The sequence below is a fragment of the Bombina bombina genome, chromosome 1 (genome assembly GCF_027579735.1).
Source record: "Bombina bombina isolate aBomBom1 chromosome 1, aBomBom1.pri, whole genome shotgun sequence".
In the NCBI taxonomy this organism is placed as follows: domain Eukaryota; kingdom Metazoa; phylum Chordata; class Amphibia; order Anura; family Bombinatoridae; genus Bombina; species Bombina bombina.
Window position 1 is genome coordinate 342341865 of NC_069499.1, and position 25710 is coordinate 342367574.

Here is a 25710-nt window from a genome sequence, read left to right on the forward strand (position 1 = left end):
ATACCAAATATAATAAATGTACAAAAAAAAAAAAAAAGGAAAAATCAGGCATTAGTATTTTTCTTCTGATGAGAGGAATGTGGGTTCCATAAATGTGAGGATCAGCAAATGAACACCCCTTCCACGTGCCACTCCAATGAAAACAGGGGCTTTTATTTTTTAAAACAGAAACTTTTGCTGACACCAATAAAAGGGGGCTTTTGGCATATAAAATCCCCCCACTAAACTCATAGTGCTCATGAATACTCCCAAAGCCAAGGTTTTCTTCATTCTTTTAAATTGCAGTACTTAGTTTCAATTAATTGAAGATTTGGTATTAAAGTTTAGGTTCTTGCATTATTTTGCATAATCAATTGTTGTCTAGGAAATGTGTGTGAGTTTGTGTGTGTGGGAGAGAGAGAGAGAGTGTGTGTGTGTGGGAGAGTGTGTGGGAGAGTGTGTGTGTGTGGGAGAGTGTGTGTGTGTGTGGGGGAGAGTGTGTGGGGGAGAGTGTGTGTGGGGGAGAGTGTGTGTGTGGGAGAGTGTGTGTGTGTGTGTGTGGGAGAGTGTGTGTGTGTGTGTGGGAGAGTGTGTGTGTGTGTGTGGGAGAGTGTGTGTGTGTGTGTGGGAGAGTGTGTGTGTGTGTGGGAGAGTGTGTGTGGGAGAGTGTGTGTGTGTGGGAGAGTGTGTGTGTGTGGGAGAGTGTGTGTGTGTGGGGGAGTGTGTGTGTGTGGAGGAGAGAGTGTGTGGTGGAGGGAGAGCGAGTGTGTGCGGGAGAGAGTGTGTGCGTGTGAGAGAGTGTGTTGGAGAGTGTGTGTGGGAGAGTGAAAATGTGTGTGTGGAAGAGAGTGAGAGTGTGTGTGTGTGTGGGGGGGAGTGAGAATGTGTGTGTGTGTTTACATTTAAATAGACAGCAACATACTAGACCATCAACACTCTTGACAAAGTTGTGTATAAAACAATATTAACTATGAGTGTGAGGAAATCCTGGTGAATTTCCACAATTTTTTTCTATGACTTGACCCCTGGTTACAACTCAGTTGTCAGTTTAATAAATAACTTATAAATATGCTAATAAAATAGTTTTTTACCATTTGCCAATTAAAAAAATAAAAAATATCCCCGGATTTCATTTTAAAAATCTGGTCACCTTATGCTTAGCTGAATGCGTGCCTGTCAGTGTCATTACTTATTTAGTGCGGGTCACAGCCGGTCACCCTCCCTGCCTGCACTTACTAACAGATCCACGGAAACCAAAGAAAATAAACAAACAGAGGGCGGGGGAGTGGGACAGATACAACAAATATGTGATCGATCACATATTTGTTGTATCTGTCCCACTCCCCCGCCCTCTGTTTGTTTATTTTCTTTAGTTTCTGTACCTGAGTGCCTCTCTATCACTGCTCTCCCAACTCCAGTCCTCTCTGGTATTGCTGGTGGTGTGCCCTGAGCGAGGTGCTGCCTAGAATCATGTGTATTGAGCTCAGCAGGTCTAAGCTTTGGTATGTGGGTCCTGTTTCTTTCCTGTGTATAGCTGTTCTTTTCTCCCATTACTATCAGGGCATAGTTCTCTCTCTCTCTGTGACCATCTGATGTCAGGTAACTGTGTTGCCTTTTACAAGCAGCCCCTGCCTCTGTATAATGTAAATCCACTTATTAATTTCAGTACTAATTGTCTTCAGTAGTTACTTTCACTTCTCTGCAGTCTCCTTTTAATAAGAAATCACTATATGTTATTATGGAGATCTCACATTGCTTTGTCTATGTGCTGTCTGTGCTCAGGGCAGTCTCTTGTTATCACACTATGTGCTGTCTGTGCTCAGGGCAGTCTCTTGTTATCACACTATGTGCTGTCTGTGCTCAGGGCAGTCTCTTGTTATCACACTATGTGCTGTCTGTGCTCAGGGCAGTCTCTTGTTATCACACTATGTGCTGTCTGTGCTCAGGGCAGTCTCTTGTTATCACACTATGTGCTGTCTGTGCTCAGGGCAGTCTCTTGTTATCACACTATGTGCTGTCTGTGCTCAGGGCAGTCTCTTGTTATCACACTATGTGCTGTCTGTGCTCAGGGCAGTCTCTTGTTATCACACTATGTGCTGTCTCTGTTACCCCCAGCCCAGCTATGTAAGGCAAGTTAATGAGTTCCAGCTCTCCCTCTCCTCTGTTGCAAACTTTCCTCCCACATGCAAGGGCTTAGGGCTGATTCAAAAAACAAAATAAAACATTGCAGGCTGACTTCATCCCATATCCCATTTATATGAATTTAATTTTAATGTCTTGTCCTGGTATTTATTGGTTAGAAAGTTGGTTCCTAAATAATAATAATACAAAAAGCATAAGCATTGCTATAGTACATTGTGATCTAATAGGGATGTTACGTGTCAGCTCTAAGGTTTGTTAAAGGTATCAGGAATTTGCCATTTACTGTATGTGCTTGAATACATAACTGTGTGCAGCTTGGCTCATTATATTGCCTGTAGGATGTATGTGCACATACCTGTGTTATTCATGTGTCCTATTGCTTGTGTGTGCTGTCAGCTGATGGATTGGATGCCATTTCATTATTATTGAGAGTCTGAATTGCTTGACATGTTTTGTTAGTGACACTCGGAAATGCTTTTAATGCAGCTGAATAAACACATCCTAACAATTTGTCTTGCAAGGCCATAAACTGTCTTTTTATATAAATATATATATATATATATATATATATATATTTTTATTTTTTTTCTCATATCTAATCTACAAAATTTCCAGTACCTGAAAACCTAGTATCCTCACTGCTATTGCAAACAAAGGAGTTAATTGCATTGGGGGGTTTGGGGTGCATGGCTGTTTAGGGGACATGATTGAGATTTGAGATCAGGGTGATTAAGGGGTGAATTGTTTTTAAGGAGCTATTGCACTGGGGGTCTCAAGTTTAATGGCTCTGTTTTAGTGCACTGCATAGGATTTAGACTTCATTCTTTTACCTAGGGATTTAGCACATATTCTCCAAATGTTAATAGTGGGGGATAAGCCAGTCAGAAGCTACACTTTCCTGCAGAATATGTAGGTCTGCTCTTATTTTGACTCTCATACATGCTTTGTAAATGTGTGCCCCCTCGTGAAAAAAAAATGCCCCCCCATTTCATTTGTTCTGGAGCCGACCCTGCGTGTTAGCGCATATGAGAATATGCGTTTGGGTTTGCGCTAGAGTGGGGTGTTTTTTCCTACTTGTTTTCTTCATAGACTTCTATGGGGGAATATGTGAACGTGCAAGCGATATTGTATTGAGATACTTCAACTCATAAAATAAGTGCAACCTGCTAAGCGCAAAAAGCTTACTTCCACTGTTAACTGTTAATTAGCGCTCCATTCGTAATCTGGTTGGCCCTTTGTATTCAATTGATATTTTTCGCAAACCTTTATATGGCATTTTCATGCATTAGACGCATGATTGTCTGAATTCTATATAACTAGAAAATCTGGTTCTCTTACATATGTATTGGGTAAATATAAAAAAATATCTATAAAACAGGCTTTTCTCTGGCTTTTTACATCCAAATTTAAAAATACCTGGCCATTGCTAAAACAATGTGACTGATCTTCCAGTAATTTTGATGACAAATGTTTGTTTTTTTTAATATCAATTCATATTTTGTGCAATTAACATTTTTTTTAACACAACACAAAGGTGAATGGGGCAACATTTAAAAACTAGGTAACAATCATTTAATAACATGTGCTTTTAGAAACCAGGAATAAAAAAAATTGTTATTTTTTTTCAATAGGTCAAAAGGTTTTAAATTAGGAAAGTGCAGAAATAATACAAAAATACATTTAAACATTTTTTTAAATTTAATTTGAATAGCTGCGGTGGGAGGGGGTCTCTCTAAATGCAAAGCACTAGAGTTGAGGACACTTATTAAAAATGCATATGTCAGTGTTCTTATAATAATAAAACATTATTTTAAACTGTTTCTTTAAAAGTCCCCTGTATCCTCATTTCAAGCATCAATATGGCAAATGTGCAAAGCCATTTGACAAAACTTTCATCCATTAATTGGAATGACTTTAAATTTAAAAAAACCCACAAAAAAATCGATTAGTTTTGCACAGCTTTTCTAACAGATTGAGATAGATCTGATTGTTGGTCAATAAAAAGCAAAAATTATATTGTTTATTGGGTCACATGTATTAAAATATATACAAATTATATATTTAATTTTATGCTGTTTCATTAAATGTTTGAACATTTTACAAATGCTAAATTGTATTTGGTTACATACTTGTCTGGCATACTAGTTTGTGGCTGTTAAATAGTTAAGCCATGTTTTTACTATCAGATCTGAATAGCACATTGTTAATTAAGCAGATTTCTGAGATGCAGAATTTCTGTCCACGAATTGCAGGTTCATAGGTTTGTTTGGTGCCAAGACAATCCTGGCCATAGATCTAATTTCAGTCCTTTGAGGGTCTGGTCTGATCTCAAACTTCTTGATTATCTAAAAATAACAACAACAAAAAAGAATAAAAGTTACTTTTATTATGTTCACTCATCAAATCAGAAGTGGACTGGTTCAGAAAAAGGTATAATCATATTTATATTTTTAGTAGGCAGTCATATCATAATTAAAATTCACATTAGATAAAGATGCTAACATTTTAGATCACATATTTATGTAGATGAGAATTTTTTTTTAAACATATTGGGGTTGATCCCAGTTTTTCTGATCCCATCGTTTTTTGGCAACAGATCAATGTTTTTCAAGTTCTGAGTGATCACAAGTTAAGTGATAACACTATTTCCGTATTGGGAAAATTTCAGATAGGATCTAAGTTGATAGTGGGAAAATCGCCCATGTGATGCATAGCCAACAATGGCTTTGGTGATCAAAATCACCCCAACCACAAATGTTGCACTTTATTTCGGCAACAAAATGGACACATTAAATTCAACATACAAAACTGTCCTTTACAAAACTGCCCTTTTCAACAATTTTTCCTGTATTCCAAGTTGATTTGGAATAATTCTATTATGTTGTCCATATGCAACACACTCAGAAATGGTCACAGATGCTATTTTACATGTATACAGTATATAAATATATGGCCTAAATTCATGAAACCTATATTCAGCACTATTGTATAGTCCCTTGGTTGTGGGCAAGACAGAAATTTACATATGTGTACGTATAGCCATATATGTGTTAGATAGTACAGCTTCTGAGATCTGCAGGAAACACAAGACAGTGGAGATCACTACTATAAGATCTTGAAATGGCATAAGCAATCGTGTTCTTAAAATTGTTGTTTTATTTCATTCTCGCAGTTTCTTGATTCTAAGTCACAGTGATTTCTATCAGCAATCACATATTTGAACTAACAGTTTGTCGTTCCGCCTTGTTTATTAGTAACCAAGATCTTTTGCACAGGATTTTACATTAGAGAGATAGTAAACACCAAAAATGTTATTGTTCAAAAAGATAGATAATCCCTTTATTTACCATTCCCCAGTTTTTCATAACCAACACTGTTATAAAAATATACTTTTCACCCCTGTGATTATCTAGTATCTAAGTCCCTGCAGACTGCCTCCTTATCTCAGTTCTTTTGACAGACTTGCATTTCAGGCAATAAGTGCTGACTCTTAAAGGGACACTAAACCCAATTTTTTTCAGATAGAGCATGCAATTTTTAAGCAACTTTCTAGGTTATACCTATTATCAATTTGTCTTTGTTCTCTTGCTATCTTTATTTAAAAAGCAGGAATGTGATGCATAGGAGCCGGCCCATTTTTGGTTGAGAACCTGGGTTATGCTTTCTTATTGGTGGGTAAATGTAAGCATCCAATAAGCAAGAGCTATCCATGGTGTTGAACCTAAAATAGGCTGGCTGCTAAGATTTATATTCCTGCTTTTAAAATAAAGATATCAAGAGAACGAAGAAATATTGTTAATAGGAGTAAATTAGAAAGTTGCTTAAAATTTCATGCTCTAAAATTTGGGTTCAAATAACTCCACGTGCGTGAGCACAATGTTATCTATATGAAACAAATGAACTAACGCCCTCTAGCTATAAAAACTGTCAAATGCATTCAGATAAGAGGTGGCCTTCAAGGGCTTAGAAATTAGCATATGAGCCTACCTAGGTTAAGCATTCAATTAAGAATACCAAGAGAACAAATAACATTTTATGATAAAAGTAAATTAGAAAGTTGTTTTAAATTGTATGTCCTATCTGAATCATCAAAAATATTTTGGACTTTACTATCCCTTTAAACAGTCCCAAAAATCATATTTTGAAAAACCTCAATTTACAGTTTCTAGAACTTCTTGTTGCTACCTTCTTACAGGAATAAAAACCTTGTTCTGTACAATGAGGTTTGGAACTTTTGGCAACATTTTAAACCTTATCGCGGTTTTTCAATTTACATTGTGAAAACTGTTAAAATCCAGTTTTAGAAGATGAGATAAGGTGCAACCACTATTATCCCTGCAGTGTTCTTCTTAATTTTACATGAAAATCTTGCCGAAACGTAAAACAAGTTTTTTTTAATGAAGTAAAGATGTATTCAAAAATACTTGTATGGACTCCATTAAACCCATTAAAGATCTTAGTGATTGGCATCTGTTATCGTTAGTTCCGAGTGCCTTGTGCGAAAATGGAGAGCAAATCTTGTTTAAGTTAGCAATATGTACTATGTTTGACTCATACATATTGTAATCACTTTATTTACAGAAAAACACGAAATTGCTGTATTTTCAATAATGGGACACATTCCACAAGGGCTGGACTGATAAGTATACCTTCCGTGAATCTGTCAGCCCAGAATCGTAGCCAGTGGGCAGAAATATGTTGTCCACATTTAACACTACACAGCCACTTGTGCAATGCTGCCGCCTGCTCGTGTGTGGACAGAAGGGCCCCAACGCTGCATTACACAGCTTGGTAAATGGAGCCCAATGTGATTAAATGCAATATATTTAATCCCTTTAAATGTATCTTTACTTTGTAAATGCACTAGATTTTCTGACAATCTACAATTTAAAAAAAAAACATTCTAATTTGCTTTTATTATCATATTTACTTCGTTCTCTTAAAATGTCTTGTTGAAAAACAGGTAGGTAACAGTTTTGCAAGAATGTTTTTAGCAATACATTATGACACACTGCTGCCATCTAGTGCTCAAAAACATTCTTGCAAAAATGCTGACAGTTTTCGAGATATACTAGGCTAGTGTATTAAAGTTTCTGATGCCTCCAAATGAGAAAGAAGGTGGCCACTTGTGGCATTCTGCTCTTTTTCTTAGCCATATTTCTTCTTGCAAAAGCGTAACACTCTAAGATCTGGATTTGCACAGATCTTAGTCTCTTGCACTTTCACAAGAAGAAATCTGACTCTGAAAAGAGTCAAACGCCATTTGGAGACATCAACAACTTCCGAATGCACAAGTCTACTAGATACTACTTTAACATTGAAGTGGTTTCCAATACATTTCCAAAATTTCCAATGAAATTGTTTAGCAACAAATACATTCCGAATGACCCCCTTAACAAATCGGATCAAACTAAATAACTTTTTTTATGACAAATGGTTGGTACGAAATTAATTGTTTTGTCCGTGCGCATGTATAAATTGCTGCAACCTCAAATAAAAAACTATTTTATAAAAATATTGTAGATTTATGTTCTTTAGAAAAAAGTATATGTCATGAAGTAAATATAGACTTCTACAGTAATCTTATTTTTTTTTTTAATCATTGGACGGATCTGAATCACAAAAATGCTAGCAATGCCTAGCACACAAACATACAAATACAGCTTAGTAGAGTAGAATTCTCAATGACTTTGTCTTACAAACCTTGTATGACTTACCCGTGATAATATCATGTGCATTTCCAGCTCTGCAATTCTGCGCCCAACACATGCTCGAACCCCATATCCAAAGGGTATTGAGCTAAAGGGATGATGCTTTATAGGACCATCTCGAATCCATCGTTGTGGAATAAATTTGTGGGGTTCAGGAAAACTGTTCTCATCTCGAGCTATAGCATAGCTGCTCAGGGCGAAAAGTGTCTGCCGAGAGATCAGTGGGAAAAATTAGCTCTTGAATGCAACTATGAAAAAGGCCTCTGAATAAGCTCATTTTATAGCTTTTCTGTGTAAACTGTAAGCTCAGGAAACAATTTTCTCTCATTGCTAGTGGTGAATTACCTGAATTATTCCTCATTTATATTGTTTCTTGCATTCTGCAGTCTTGGAATTATTGAGATTCTATTATATAAAAGACACTAACTTTATTATGTAATTTGAGGGATTCACTGTCAACCAAATGACACATCAACATGCATTTAACATGTTTGGGATAAAAAAAACGGAGACGTGAATAAGACAAACTTATAGCGAGATGCCAAACCGTGTGTAGACCCTTTAGTCGAGCTTACATCAAAACCCTAAAAATCTTCCATGCCATTTTTGGTCAAGCACCTCCATTTTAGTGTGTAATGCTTCAGCAAAAATGAGGAAAATAGTGCTTGCTTCTCACAGTTCTCAGCTCTGCTTATAGCAGCTCTTTAATGCACGTGGCCTGTGGATAAACAGCTCAATTAAAATAATAAACAATTTAGTCATGGCAGCACACACCCCTGAGGAGAGGGAGTGCATTGCATCCCAAACTGCCCCACCTTCAGACAATTATCTGTTTTGCCCTATAGATTAGCAACATTTAACTGTATTATTTCTATACCATATGTGCTTATTTTCAAATGTATTAGATTTGTGGCCTGATTACCCTGTAATTCCCATACCCCGTGGCAGACCAATCTCCTTTAATTTTTGTTTTACAAATTCTCTTCCAACAACAATTTTCTTCTTTTCAAGAATCCATCCAACATCTTGCTACTCCCCCAAACCTCCCTGACTAACGTGCTCTGATTGTGCTGCTGAAACCTTCCTTCTAGCTAACAACCCATCTATCCTCACTATATCCCCCCCTTACTCTTTTATTACTTTTATAAACATGCCCATGCCTGCATCTGTGGTCAATTCCAATTGCTTTTATTAGAGTCCACTCCAATGCAACTTCAATCAAGCCAATTAACTGCTGCACTTTACATGCATCCATTGCACAGGTTTATAATTCTCTGTTTATTGTCACACAAATCCAAGTACCAATTTGCAAGAGCAACATTTCATTTATTGTCTACTCGTTTCCTTTTCCTTTTGATACGTTCTTTAATGGACTTTATTTTCCACACTAATTTGCATTCTACTTCTGCTTCCCTCATCTTTTGTTAAATTGTCAGTGTGAGAGCCTTTCTACTTGTAGTACACAGAAATCATTCTTCAAAAGCAAAACTCCACAAACCATTTGCCTTAAGAAGCCAATCTTTGCTGTAGTACAGAGACAACAAGGCTAGAGAATATCATAAAAACATAAATTATGCTTACCTGATAATTTTCTTTTCTTTTGACGGGAAGAGTCCACAGCTGCATTCATTACTTTTGGTAAATACAGAACCTGGCCACCAGGAGGAGGCAGACACCCCAGCCAATGGCTCAAATACCTCCTCCACTTCCCTCATCCCCCAGTCATTCTGCCAAGGGAACAAGGAACAGTAGGAGAAATAAAGAAAGGTGCCAGAAGAACAAAAAATTAATGCCGCCTCATAGATAAAAACATGGGCGGGAGCTGTGGACTCTTTCCGTCAGAAGAAAAGAAAATTATCAGGTAAGCATAATTTATGTTTTACTTCTTAAACAGGAAGAGTCCCCAGCTGCATTCATTACTTTTGGGAAAACAATACCCAGAAAGGTGCCAGAAGAACAAAAAATGACTGCCGCCTCAGAGATAAAAACACGGGCGGGAGCTGTGGACTCTTTCCGTCAGAAGAAAAGAAAATTATCAGGTAAGCATAATTTATGTTTTACTTCTTAAACAGGAAGAGTCCCCAGCTGCATTCATTACTTTTGGGAAAACAATACCCAAGCTAGAGGACAGTGAATGCAAACAACGGGTGGGTACAAAAGGCGGCCCCTTCAAAAGGCACCATAGCCTGAAATTACCCAACACCCTATAAAAATATAGACGACACAGGTAAAAATCCAAAGCCCAAATAACTGCACATTAGTTACACTGCCAACAAAGCCGAACTAGAGACCACTCAGTCCCAGAGTCCGTCGAGCCCAAACAGCCTCCGAGGAGTCAACCCCACGGGTCACGACTCCCATTAAGGTACCCGGCCAAAAGGCAAGGACCGCTATCTGCCACCAAAAAGGAGAACAAATTCCCAGGAAAAATCCAAAGTATCATTCCACACGGCTCAACAAACATAGAACAACCCAAGGTTGTCTTACAATAGTAGGGCCCAGGGAGACGAACTCCCTAGAAACACAAGGACCGAATAAAAAAGAGATCCATACACAGGGAAACACATCCCAAAAAGGTCTTGAGGGACACCCTCATATCCCTGATTCAGTCATATACCCTAAGGTACTCCAGAAAAACAAGAGTTCCCTGTTGCCTTGTATCAGATTGAAACCTGCAGGCTAGGCCAGCAGAGACAGCTGCAATATGATAACTATCCCAGCAGTTAGGAAAGAGCTCTCCAAGAGAACACCAAATTGTCTGAACAGGAACTCTCAATGACCAGCTTCCAGGTAGGAAAGCTGACTCAACCATCTCGAAACCCAAACCACAGAAAGGCGTTTTAAAGTCTGCTAGCACACATTCAAAGTGCAAATAGCTGTAGCTGGTTTCAAACTGCTAACCTTCCAAATGTTCACAGCCCTCCGAATACCGGGCTCCAATGAGCGTCCCCTCCCAGTACCAGACACCAGTAGAAAAGAGGAGGACATCAAAAGTCTTCCCACCAAAGGGGAGGACCGACACTGGAAGAAAACGGTTAATGCTACATAGATAACCTATCCCCGAGCTTCCCTCCAGGGTAATGGTCCCAGCCCAAAGTGTAGTCAAAGACCGAAGACAAGAGTCAACTAGGAACAAAGCCCCTGAATAGACCTCTGACCGCTACTACAAATGGCATGCTACTGTGATTCAGGATAGGCATTGTGCACGGGTACGAGACCCCCTAACACTGATGTCTTCCCCAAAAAAGGAACACTTCCCAAGGAAAGAGGGCCCTCAGATCCCCAACATCTATATATCAGAATCCAACATTTAGCAGGAGTCCCAACAGGGTTCAAACCCTCAGCCTCCTGCTGCAGGAACGGTGGAACCAGTCACTACATTGCATCTCCCTTTCCAGTATTCTGAAAATGCAAGAAGGGAAAAGACCCTTACAAGGCAGAAAAAACAAGGACCCACAGGTTGCCATATAAAGCTGCTTTAGGCAAGGATATTTATAGGACTTGCATTATGAAGAGTACATAGCCATAGCCGGATTTGAACTCTTGACCTACAGCTTTCAAGGAAACATCGTTTACCACTAAGCCATCGTGGGACACAATCAGATACTAAAGTAATCCGAACCAGCAGAACCCAACCCCCGCTCTAGAAGAGAAGGGAATGAAAACAACGGAAAACCAACCTACCATAGAGGCAAAACCCCTTGGCCATATCACCAACCCAGTTGAAAGACACCTGGAGTCTACAGGAACATCAAATGCACCAGAAGACCAGTAGGGACCCATCAGAAGACCTAGAGCCTAAGCCCCAGGCAGATAGGCATCTCCCATGAAAAAGAGAACCCCACCCCCCTCTGAGAGAGGCACACAGGACTACAAACACCTAAGGTAAAACTCAACCGTCCACACCCATCTAGGGAGAGACATGGACCTAGGCCAGGGTCCTTGAAAAATGGAATCGATCAAAAGATCTAACTTCCAGAGGAACCCTAAGCTGCCTCCTATGATTAGGAGCGCACCATCTAAAGCAACATCTAGCAACAGCCTCAAACCCAAGAGTCTGAAAGAGCTCCTGTTTCAGAATTTGGCACTAAGTGCACTTGGATTGCAAGGAAATCTCGTAGACAAGCATTAACACATGTTACACACACTGGCAAGGTAGCAACCAACACCCGAAGGTGAATGAGAACCCTGGACCTTGCTTGCCATCCCGAAGAGTTAGACGTAAGGCACCCTCCACAAAGCCTTATCGGAACATCGATGATAAATGGTCAACTACCTGACCCCAGAAGGGTGACCATCTGTAACCGACCTCGACTCTTCACTGTTATGCCCCAAGGCTAGAGTTGCAATGAGGACGCAGAAACACCCGAATGTCGAGACCGTGGTCAGACCAAGGGTATAATATGGAAGAGACAACAGCCAGAGATCCTTGTAGGATTGATCTTCCAAAAAGAAACCTCTATAACAGGGTAAAAGCTGGAGCCTCGCAGTTCCCCACAGAAGGCAGGGAACCCGTGCAAACCACCTCTTAGAGTAACGCAACTCTGAGCAGAGGACCAAAAGGACATGCCCACACTTACAGACCAGATGATCCTCCCAAGGCGGGAAGGAAGGAGACTCCGCCACCGTAAGAAAATGTTAAATAGCCTAAAGAGTCAGCATCCGTAAGAACTTCGAGTGAAGACGCAAATCGTTCAACACTCAGAACATCAGACCACATAGGTCACTCACATTTCCCAACTCCAAAGGAATGGAAATTATGTGTCTGAGTCCCCAGGGACCTGAAAGAACCATGATGACGTCTGCAAAAAACAGACCCGTATCCCAGGCGAGTAGCCCGAAACAGCCGACCTTAGATCGGTACTTACAACCCTCCAGTCAGAGGGGTTGTATTTAAACAGTAAGCTTCATACTTCGATAGGATCCGAGCCCGGAGTCCAAAGCAATAGGCCAAGTGACATTCAGAATCCGACAGGATTAAATCAGCACCAGGCTGACATGAACCTAGGTAACCGCCGAAAAGCATCCGACCAGTACCTGCCTGGTATAAGTACACTCCAGAACTGCCCAAGGTCCAAGAAAATTCAACCCGAAGGATCGATAAATAAACTAGAAAACATATATCTATTATTCAAAAAAAGTGTGCAACTTCCGAGGAAGTGCCCATGCGACCACAGAATCGCAAGTATTGGTTCCAGAGAAGAATGTTAACAAAAAAAACAAAGTCTAGCAGACATGATCATGAAGGCAGCACCCATCAGGTGAACGCCCAAGCTCAGAACTGGAACTGAAACATAAAGAAAAAATAAAACGGAGACGTTAAGGAGATTGGCTTCATCCCCAAACATCATATCCAATTTGTCATCCAGCATCGGAGGCCTCGGATCCCTCGGCCCACTCGGACTGGGATCCTCCAACATTGCCAAAACATGTCTTAAAAGAATACAAAGACATGCCTATAACGGAAGGCAAAATCATCCCTCGCCGGATCAAAAAAAGACCCTGGCCACAAGGTTGGGGCCCCTGAAGACTCAGAGGCCAGCGTTTCCTTAGAAGGCTGAACTGAATCAGGCGATCCCATGCCCAATGGGCCCTGGTTAACAGAACACGGATAGTATCTTAGAAATATTTCACTTGGGAGATATAAATGAGTCAATGCCATAGAAATGGCCATGCGGAACCATGCCGTAACCTCTGGAGGAAACAAGCCCCCCTCCGAAGAAGGAGTAAAGGCCATAGGGACACCTGCTTGTGTAGCCGTTAAAGGGTCTGGGGCACGCGCCTTACGGGACATGGAAACCTCGGAGGCGGATGGCTCAATGCACTCTAAGCTCCCTGATTCGGTAGAAGAGAGTACTCTAGAATGGCAATCGGAACATAACTGATGGGCATTGATTACCCGGGCAATTTCATAATCATCACAAGACGCATTCTCCGTACCGGAGACATCGTTGTCTAACATACAGAATCCTCCACAATTTTAGGATTACAAAAATGACAAAAACTAACAGGCACCCTTTTTACACCCCTAATGGCTGGGGCACTCACCACCTCCTGTGAACAACTCACGAGCCAGACTCTCTCTGTCACATTCAGTCAGCATACAGAAGTGAGAAACAACATAACCACACCCGTCACGAGGTGCACAGTGCCAGTCACAAAAAGGGCACGCAATCTCGAAAGATTGCATCACTGAGATAAGGCCGTTATTTTCTGAAAGGCCGAGAGCCTAGGTATTGCTACATATTAGCAGATAGAACCACATAACAAACATGATTAAAGTCCCTCCTGTTCAATAAATCCTCTCAGGAGATATTAACCCATGATTCCTTATTAAGATAAAATGAGTCCCACTGGAATCCTACCTTGTTTCGTTAACATTACATTCACATATCGAAATAAAATGAAACGATCTTACCGAAATCTATGCCGTGGAACAGGAACACGGCCCTTCAAATGTGTGACAGATAGTAGCCTCGCTTCTGACATGGACTTGAGTTCATAAAGATAGGCAGCGATACTCGTCAACGCTGATTACCAAGGAGTTATTATGAGTCGGGATGGTTCGCAGGAAAACTCTCCCTGCATCTCCGACTCTAACTTTCATTCATGCTCTCACTGAGAGGCTGATAGGATTACTTAAAACTCCAGTCACATTGTGAAGAGTATTACCCTCCATAAGAGACTATCTCGAACTTCTGATACTTCTCTGCCAACCTCCTGTGATGAAAGGCAAAGAATGACTGGGGGATGAGGGTAGTGGGGGAGGTATTTGAGCCTTTGGATGGGGTGTCTTTGCCTCCTTCTGGTGGCCAGGTCCTGTATTTCCCAAAAGTAATGAATGTAGGTGTGGACTCTTCCTGTTTAAGAAGAAAAGAAGTATAAAACAGTTATCGCTCGTGCACTAACCCGACACATTGGAGCCCTTTCCAGTCAAACACCTTGCTATATACCATATCGCTTTCAAAACATTTTTAACAATATTAAAATTATATGGCTTATTTTATGTATTTTTATTACGTGTGTAATATTTCATTTTAATATGTTTTTGATGTGTTTTATGATTTTTTTAACCTTTACACTTTACTTATCCCTTTAATGACCACCAAGTATCCTATACATTGCTGGTCATTAAGGGTTTTCTTAATTATAAAAGTGCGGGCCCCACCACAATCGGCGAGACAGCGCTATTAATAATGCATAACAGGTTTAGGTCTCAAGCTGTGGTAAATATTCTAACACAATTTCATCTTTCACTCAAGCACAATCTATTACTTTTAACTTGTAATACCAGTGCTATTTAGCACGTCCATGTAATCCATTTAAAGTAAAGGTTGGGCTAGAGCGATATCGGCATGCTAACCCTACTCTGGTAAATGGGATTTACCATGGACTTGTCATATTAAGTTGCGTGAAAATTATAGTATAGTCTAGCGATAATGCATATAGCGACCCACCTGTATCTGGGCTTATATATAAAAATCTCAAGGTGTTTACTGTCCCTTTAAGGGCAGGGTACTTTTCTCCTATTGTTTTGTTTTGTCTAAGCATTGTCAATGCCTTATATATGCAATGTACCTGTGTATAGTTCTACATAATATGTTGGCTTTTTAAAATTAAAGATATTAATACAAGCTATCTAGGCAACGTGTTTCAAAGTTAAAGGGACAGTCCAAAAAAAACTTTCATGTTTCAAATGGTGCCTGTAATTTTAACTTTCCAATTTACTTTTATCACCAATTTTGCTTTGTTCTCTTGGTATTCTTAGTTGAAAGCTTAACCTAGGAGGTTCATATGCTAATGTCTTAGACCTTGAAGGACGCCTCTAATCTAAATGCATTTTGATCGTTTTTCACCACTAGAGGGCATTAGTTCACGTGTTTCATATAGATAACATTGAGCTCATGCACGTGAATTTACCATGAAGAATGCTCTGATTGGCTAAACTGCAAGTCTGTCAAAAGAACTGAAATAAGGGGGCAGTCTGCTGAGGCTTAGATACAAGGTAATTACAGAGGTAAAACGTGTATAATTATAACTGTGTTGGTTATGCAAAACTGGGGAATTGGTAATTAAGGGATTATCTATCTTTTAAAACAACAAAAATGCTGGTGTTGACTGTCTTTTTAATAAAATATTGCATTAAAGGGCTTTGCTAAATGCAAAATAAAAGCATTCAAATACTTTAAATACAATTTCTCACATTTGCAGTAAGTACTTTTTAGAAGTGTAAACCTTTGGTTCAGAGTAGTTGTTTGGTTCACTTACATCTTTTGGAAAGTAGTAGTCCTTAATTATTATTGGTTTCTCTGCAGCAACTCGCGAATTAGTTGGTACAACAGGGTACATCCTAAAGAAGAGGAGATCAGGAAGGATAATCAGTTGTAAATAACACAAGAGAACATTAATCACATATCATTTTATTAGTGTTGCATTTCTACAGTATAACACTTTGGAACTTTCAGATACTAAGATACTTATGTGAGTTTGAAGTGTAGATAATTCACAATTCATAAAGGAAAAAACAATATTCAAATTCTTGTGACATTTGCTACCATAGGCCATATAACTTCAAATCATCTTGGGCCAGATTCTTTTAGATCTCAGGACTACTCCTCTATCTGTAATCACACTTCCTGATCTTTCAACTCACGTCCTGTAATAGATTGGGATATTCTGTTCCAGATTCTTTATAAACATGAGAAGAAAGAAGTATGTTAACTCTCTCAGTACAGGTTCTTGCTACTGCAAGGGGCATGGCACCCAGTGGTCTTCACTAAGCTTCCGCAGCCAATGGAATTTTGTTGCAGCAACCAACACTGGGCCAGATTATGAGTGCCGCGCTAATGGTTGCGTGCGAGCGGTATCGGGTTTTTTGTGCCTGTTTGCGTATGTCAAGACTAGCACATGTATTACAAGTTGAAAGTAAATGTGAGCGCAATTGAAGTTAACTGTTACGCTTAAATAAAAATTGGCACAAAACACATCAACATCCCATGTAAAAGTACAGATACACTAATAATAACACTATGTAATACATTTTTTTTTTTTTTATAAAGGTTTGAAGATATGAGATCTCAAGTGTAAGAAAAAAAGGGGCTTTAACATAGATATGTATACTGTATGTATGTGTATACTGTATGTGTATATATATATATATATATATATATATATATGTATACATATGCATTTATATGTGTATTTACAGATCGCCGACACTAAATAAAATGAATAACCCCTAATTCTCTGTCCCAGACACTAAATAAACCTATTAACCACTAAACCACCGCCCCCCCCCCCCACATTGTGGCTATTAAATAAACCTATTAACCACTAAACCACCGCCCCCCCCCCACATTGTGGCTATTAAATAAACCTATTAACCACTAAACCACCGCCCCCCCCCCACATTGTGGCTATTAAATAAACCTATTAACCCCTAATCCGCTGCCCACCCACATCGCCAACACTATTTAAACCTATTAACCCCTAAACTACTATAATAAAGTATTAACCCCTAAACTACCAGCCTCCACATAGGAACTAATAAACTAAACCTATTAACCCCTAAACCGCCAGCCCCCCAAATCGCAAAACACTAAATTAAACTTTTAACCCCTAAACCTGACACCCCCTAACTTTAAATTAACTATCTTAAAATAAATAAAAACTTACTTGTGAAATAAAAAAAAAACTAAGATTAAACTATAAATTAACCTAACATAACTATTCTAATAAAATAAAATAAACTACAAATTAAAAATCCAAAATTACATGATTGAAAAAACCTAACACTACAAAAAAAATAAAAATCCTAAATTACAAATTTAAATAAACCTAACACTCCGAAAAAATTAAAAAATCTAAAAATTACAAAAAAAACGCTAAAATTACGAAAAATAAAAAAACACTAAGATTACAAAAATAAAAAACGATCCAAAAATAATAAAAATTACACCTCGATCATCTAATAGCCCTATAAACCCAAAATAAAAACACCCCCTAACCTAACAATAAACTACCAAAAGCCCTTAAAAACATAAATTATGCTTACCTGATAATTTTCTTTTCTTCTGACGGGAAAAGTCTACAGCTGCATTCATTACTTTTGGGAAATACAGAACCTGGCTACCAGGAGGAGGCAAAGACACCCCAGCCAAAGGCTTAAAGGGACACTATACTCAAACATTTTCTTTTATGATTAAGGTAGAATACAATTTTAAACAACATTCCAATTTACTTCTATTACCTAATTTGCTTCATTCTTTAGATATACTTTAATGAAGAAATAGCAATGCACACGGTGAACCAATCACAGGAGGCATCTATGTGCAGCTACCAATCAGCAGCAATTAAGCATATCTAGATATGCTTTTCAGCAAAGAATATCAAGAGAACGAAGCAAATTAGATAATAGAAGTAAATTAGAAAGTTGTTTATAATTGTATGCTCTTTCCAAATCATGAAAGAAAAAAAATTGGGTTTCATGTCCTTTTAAAGGGATGTTAAACCCACTTTTTTTCTTTCATGATACAGATAGAGAATACAATGTTAAACAACTTTCCAATTTACTTCTATCATCTAATTTGCTTCATTCTTTAGACATCCTCTGTTGAAGAAATAGCAATGTACATGGGTAAGCCAATCACACAAGGCATCTATGTGCAGCCACCAATCAGCAGCTACTAAGTCTATCTAGATATGCCTTTAAGCAAAGCATATCAAGATAATAAAGCAAATTAGATAATAGAAGTAAATTAGAAAATTATTTAAAATTGCATGCTTTTTCTAAATTATGAAAGAAAACATTTGGGTTTCATGTCCCTTTAAATACCTCCCCCTCTTCCCTCATCCTCCAGTCATTCTGCCAAGAGAACAAGGAACAGCAGGAGAAATATCAGGGTGAAAAATGTTGCTAGAAGAACAAAAAATTACCGCCGCCTCAGATAAAAACACAGACGAGAGCTGTGGACTCTTTCCGTCAGAAGAAAAGAAAATTATCAGGTAAGCATAATTTATGCTTTTCTTCTTAAACGGGAAGAGTCCACAGCTGCATTCATTACTTTTGGGAAAACAATACTTAAGCTAGAGGACACTGAATGCAAACAACGGGTGGGTACAAAATGTGGCCCCTTCGAAAGGCACCACAGCCTGGTATTACCCGACACCCTTTAGAAATATAGACGACACGGGCGAAAACCCGAAGCCCAGGTAACTAACTGCACATTAGTTACACCGCCAGCAAAGCTAAACTAGAGACCACTCAGTCCCAGCGTTCGTCGAGCCCAAACAGTCTCCGAGGAATCAGCTCCGCGGAGCACGACTCCCATGAAGGTACCCGGCCGAAAGACGAAAACCGCTATCTGCCCTCAAAAAGGAAACCAGATTCCAAGGAAAAATCCAAAGGATTATTCCACACGGCTCAACAAACATAGAAACAACTCTAGGTTGTCTTACGATAGTAGCGCCCAGGGAGACGAACTCCCTAGAAACACAAGGACTGAATAAAAAGAAATCCATACACTGGAAAACACGTCCCAAAAAGGACTCAAGGAACACTCACATCCCTGATCCAGTCACATACCCTAAGGTACTCCAGAAAACAAGAGTTTCCTGTTGCCTCGTATCAAATCAAAACCTGCAGTCTAGGACAGCAGAGACAGCGGCAAAAGGATAACTATCCCAGAATCTAGGAAGGAGCTCTCCAAGAGAACACCAAACCGTCTGAACAGGAACTCTCAATGACCAGCTTCTAGGTAGGAAAGCTGACTCAGTCATCGCAAAACCCAAACCACCGAAAAGCGTTGTAAGCCTGCTAGCACACATTCAAAGTGCAAGTAGCTGTAGCTGGTTTTAAACTGTTAACCTTCCAAAAAGCTCACAGCCCTCCGAAGACCAGGCTCCATGAGCATCCTCTCCCAGTACCAGATGTCAGTAGAAAAATGAAGGACATCAAAAGTCCTCCCACCAAGTAATGGTCCCAGCCCAAGGCTAGTTAAAGACCGAAGACAAGAGTCCCAGACCTCTGGAAGAGAAAGGAAGTGTCTATGAGGAACAAAGCCCCCGGATAGACCTCTGACCGCTACTACAAATGGCATTCTACCGTGATTCAGCTAGGCATTGTGCAAGGGTATGAGACCCCATACACTGCTGTTCCCAAAAAGGAACACTTCCCAAGGGGAGAGGGTCCTCAGACCCCCAACATCTATATATCAGAATACAACATTCAGCAGGAGCCCCAACAGGGATCAAACCCTCAGCCTCCCGCTGCAGAAACGGAGGGACCAGTCACTACATTGCATCCCCCTTTACAGGATTCTGAAAATGCGAGAAGGGAAAAGACCCTTACAAGGCAGGAAAAACAGGACCCACAGGTCTCCATATAAAGCTAAGTTAGGCAAGGATAATTGTAGGACTTGCATGATGAAGAGTACATAACTATAGCTGGAGATGAACTCTTGATCTACAGCTTCCAAGGTAACATAGTTTACCACTAAGCCCTTGTGGGACACAACAAATGCTAAGGTAACTCTGAACCAGGAGAACCCCACCCTTGCTCTAGAAAAGAAGGGAAAGAAGCAACGGAAAACACCATACCATAGAGGCGAGACTCCTCAGTCATATCGCCAACCCTGCAGTCTACAGGAACATCAAATGTGCCAGAAGACCAGTAGGGACTCATCAGGAAGACCTAGAGCCTAAGCTACAGGCAGATAGGCATCTCCCATGGAAAGCAAAGCCCTGCCCCCCTCTGAGAGAGGTACACAGGACCACAAACACCTAAGGTGATACCGAACCGCCCACACCCCTCTAGGGAGAGACATGGACCTAGGCCAGGGTCCTCGAAAAACAGAATCGATCAAAAGATCTAACTTCCAGAGGAACCCTAATTTTCTTCCTACGATTAGGAGCGCACCATCTAAAGTCCGCAGATTTGGTGATCTAGCAACAGCCTCAAACCCAGGAGTCTGAAAGAGCTCCTGAACAGTTTAAGGATTGGGCACTCAGTGCACTTGGATCACAAGGAAAATATTATAGACAGCGATAACACACGTTACACACACTGGCAAGGTAGCAACCTACACCCAAAGGTGAATGAGAACCCTTGACCTTGTTCGCCATCCCAGAGAGTTAGACGTAAGGCATACACGGGCAATATCTTAGAAATATTTCACTTGTGAGATATAAATGAGCCAGCGCCATTAAATTGGAAATGCAGAACCATGCCGTAACCTCTGGAGGAAACAAGCTACCCTCCGGAGAAGGAGTAAAGGCCATAGGGACACCTACTTGCGTAGCCGAGAAAGGGTCTGGGGCACACGCTTCACGGGACATAGAAACCTCGGAGGTGGATGGCTCAACACACTCTAAGCTCCCTGGTTCGGGGGAAGAGAGTACTCTAGAATGGCAATTGGAACATAACTGATGAGCATTGATAATCAGGGCCATTTCCTAAGACACATTCTCTGTATTGGAGCCATCCGTGTCCAACATATCAGAATCCTCCATAATCTTGGGATTACAAAAATGAAAAAAACTAACTGGCACCCTTTTAACACCCCCAATGGCAACCCACAAGTTAGACTCTCTCTGTCACAGACAGTCAGAATACGGAAGTGAGAAACAACATAACCGCACCCGTCACAAGGTGCACCGTGCTAGTCACAGAAAAGGGTACGCAATCTCGAGAGATCACGTCAGTAAAATAAGGCTGTTATGTTCCGTAAAAGCTGTGAACCTAGGTATTGCTACACATTTGCAGATAAAACCATATAACAAACATGATTAAAGTTCCCCCTGTTCAATAACCCCCTCAGGAAATATTAACCCATGATTAATATCAGATCTGTGGAGGCAAAGAGCATCGTCGCCGGCGGCACAGGAATCCAGCGTGGAGGATCCTCTTCATACGATCACCGCCGTACACTGAAGCTTGAATGCAAGGTACCCGTTTAAAATGGGGTACCTTGCATTCCTATTGGCTGACATTTTGAAATCAGAAAATGAGCTGCACAGTCTCCGTTTTTTAAAGTCTGCTTCTTTTATCCTGTGGGGCCGGTTAATTTGTACTTTGGGTGCCACATGTGTTGGGGATCCTTTACAGATAGGGTATTCTGTTAAACCCAGAACTCACTCAAGTGGACGCTAGATGAAACAAAGGGGTACTATAGACATATGGCTCTAAGGGGATTAACTTTTAAAAATTGCTGATACATACCTCATATGTTTGAGGTTAACTTTGTGAGTGTACATATTCTATTTGCTTTTTAAATAAACTGTCCCATTGTACATCTACACTTAGATCGTCTGTGCACTTTGTTGCACTCCATTTGTTCTGTTTTGCAGATCGGTTTTAAGTTGTTTTTTTCAGCCACAGACAACACACCAGTGTGCTAAGAAGGAGCTGCACATCGTTGACACAGGGGATCAGGCTAATCTAAAAAGGACTAAGTATACACATTCTTAAGGACAGAGCACATTTATTAAATTATTAATTTCTTACCAGTATCCTGTTACATGTATTGCTGTTATACATTTGCTTTTACTGAATGTTGTAAGCATTTCATTTTAGTTGTGGTGCTCTCTAATGTGATGATTGTATGATTCAGAAAGAGCATGCAATTTCAAGCAACTTTCTAATTTACTCCTATTATCAATTTGTTTTCATTCTCTTGCTATCTCTATTTGAAAAGCAAGAATGTAAGCTTATTAGCCGGCCCATTCTTGACTCAGCACCTGGGTTGTGCTTGCTGATTGGTGGTTAAATGTAGCCACCAATAAGCAAACGATGTCCAGGGTCTGAACCAAAAATGGGCAGGATCCTTAGCTTAGATTCCTAATTTTTCAAATAAAGATAGCAAGAGAACGAATTTTATTTTGCTAATAGTAGTAAATTAGAAAGCTGCTTAAAATTGCATGTTCTATCTGAATCATTAAAGAAAACAATTTGCGTTTGGTATCCCTTTAATACATTTTGGACTATAGCAACAATTTATCTTATTCCCCAATATTCAATCCAGCCTCACTGTAGGCGTTGATGTCATACTACTTCTCCTTATTCGTTGTTCGTCTAACAGTTGTCTATTTATGTTATCCTTGGTTTATCTCCCAGTGACTTTAACTTATTATTATATATGGTATTTACATTTACATCCTAGCTCCCAGGAAACTAACATTTATTTTATGGCTTGCATGGATAATCCTATATATATATTATAATTTTTGGGGGACAACCAAGTGATTCACAATAGCACTCTATTCCACCAGTATTACCATTTGATTATATTGGCTTTGTTTATTTCTTTCTTTTTTTGTGAGGGACAATATCCATTTTAACATAGCAAACCAAAGGCACAATACTATTATATTTTATCCTCACGCTATTATTGACTATTGATTATTGACACTATTTTGCCATTATTTTAATTTTCTAATCCATTTCTAATATTTAATAAAAGTTACGTTTTAAATGTAAAAAATCAAGTAGACTGTCCCTTTAATGAAAGAAATGTAATCCCAAGAAAAATGGTTGTATAGGCCAAATGGACAATGATCACAACAGATGCCACTCTGTCTTGTTGCAGCATGGTAAAAACCAGAGGCGTAACTAGAAACCACAGGGCCCAGGTGCAAGAATCTAAGAAGCCCCCCCACCAAAAAAAGTGAATTTGATACATATCTTTTTTTTTTTTTTTTTTTTAACATTTAACACAGAAAAAAAATGTGAATCAGATTACATGTCTGCAAAAGGAGGTACCCTGTGCCCACAGTCTGTGAGATGGTCTGACCCCCTATTACTGTATATAGTGACACTGTTTAACCCACCAGTACTATATATAGAGAGTTAGTGACACATTCTGTAATCTGCTGGTGAGATGGCTGGCCTGACCCTACAAGCGCCAGTACTTTATAAAGTGACCACAGTAGTCTGTGACATAGTCTAGCCCCTCCCCCCGTACTGTATATAGTGGTACTGTATAGTGACACTGTTTACCCCCACCCCCATGCTGTAGTAACAAGGTCTGTAATTTGCTGGTTCCACAAACACACACACACATACATGCATAAATACACACACAGTCACATACATACATACACACACACACACACACACACACACACACATAAACACCAATGGGTAAAACAGAAAGACTAACCCCTGTAGTCAGAGACACTAGTGAAACATCATGTCACACTCACATGATATCAGTGCAGGCAGTGGCTGGTCAACATTTCTTTATTTAAACTTGGGGGCCCAGTCACAATTGCGACGTCTGCACCCCCTGTAGTTTCGCTCCTGGTGAAAACAACTTGGAGGTAAAGGCAAGAAGACCGCTAAAGACCTCATCTTACCTAGAGCAATTTTTCTTGTTGAAAAGAACCCCCAGTTGTGATATCATCATGTCAGGTCCCAGTCTGACAACATGATGAATGGACTATGAAAAATGTATAAAAACGGGGGCGGAGCCAACTACCCAAGCATCAGGACGTACAATACAGGAGCTCCGGCTCAAATGCCTAATCATAGCTTTTTGTATGGATACACAGCATTATTGAAGTCCTTATGGGATCCCTTCATATAACATCCTGCTAAACGAGTTTGGACTTCTGCTTATTTCATCTACTCTCAACCCAAACCTCACAACGCAGCCACGAGGGTGCAGGCTGCAAGCGTAATAGCTAGAAACCCAGAACTAGCAGTGCCAAGAATAAAAGTCCACAACACCTGCATAGCGACTTGATATATGCACCTAGCTTACCGATCTGAGATATTGGAGCAGCCTGTGAAGCAGCACTAGTTGCGTTACTAACTCCCCTAACAAGGAAAATGGCGGCTGTCGAGGACTGGGAGTCAATAGCTTTGGGCCTTATTGAGACTTCCTACCGGTTTCTAGAGACACATCTAATCAAGATTTTTGCCGAAGTAACTGAAAATGGTATCCCATCTACTCTGGCGCTACAACGACAAAAAAAATGTGATGTGAGCGAAGAGGCGCTGAACACAACTACGGACAAATGCAATGGCAAGACGGAGGCCCTCCTCCATGATGCAAAGCTGCACCAGCGAAGCCAAGCCCAAACCTGGATGAAAAAAGATCAACAGATACCTTATTCTTCACTTGCTTCTAGGAGTCCCTGCTCACCAAGTGATTGCTGTGGTCCGGGATCGACATCGGAACTCAATTTGCGGAGCGGCATTCAGAGACAATACCTTCACACTCCAGAGAAATCCCTGCGCGAATCCCAGAACATCTGTGGTAGCAACATGTTCTCTATCCAGGACACTCACTCAGAGCTGCTCATGGCTTCTCATCCAGGGAGAGGTGGAGTGTATAGCTGGCGGGTGCAGTCGGCCCAAGGAGCACGCTCAGTCCCGCGATCTGGCATGGGATGAATGTCTATACTTAAACATTAACTCAGATGCTCTATAGTTTATTTCAAGTTTGATTATGCCTGTGTTCACAAGCAGGTTTTTTAGGCATTATTACTGACGTGGAAGTTACTTATTGTTATTTGTTCTAGGTTTTATATATACAGACCCTTTGATGTTATTACTAGAATATCAGCATATGTTTAGAATTTGTTATTTACCACTTGCAGTCCTATTACATGATGTTCCCATTACTCATGACCCTACTTCCCTTGACCTGATGATGCTTCCACGGGTGTATTTTTGTATTTGACACATTCAATTATTGTATTGTATATATCATTTGTACTTTAGCATATTGAGACCTTAATAGAAGTGCCACACTTCAGTGCCATTAACCAGAGGGAGTTTGGCACCCTAATGGTAAAAGATCACAAATATGGAGATATTGGCAAGCATGATAGGGGTTCAATAAGTGAAATGTAAACCCTATTTATAACACTAAAC

General features: G+C 39.9%; 1 protein-coding gene across 1 annotated transcript in view; it reads right to left on the reverse strand.

Annotated features, from left to right (window-relative positions):
• Window positions 1-3573: 3573 nt before the first annotated feature.
• The window catches only part of LOC128645281 (sterol 26-hydroxylase, mitochondrial), a 216510-nt gene continuing 194373 nt past the window's right edge, over window positions 3574-25710 (reverse strand). The window contains exons 7-9 of the mRNA XM_053698143.1: window positions 16101-16182; window positions 7839-8039; window positions 3574-4466 (exon numbers count right to left, since the gene is read on the reverse strand). Coding sequence (XP_053554118.1) covers window positions 4329-4466; window positions 7839-8039; window positions 16101-16182 — 421 coding nt within the window. The 3' untranslated portion in view covers window positions 3574-4328. The remainder of the gene's footprint in view (window positions 4467-7838; window positions 8040-16100; window positions 16183-25710) is intronic.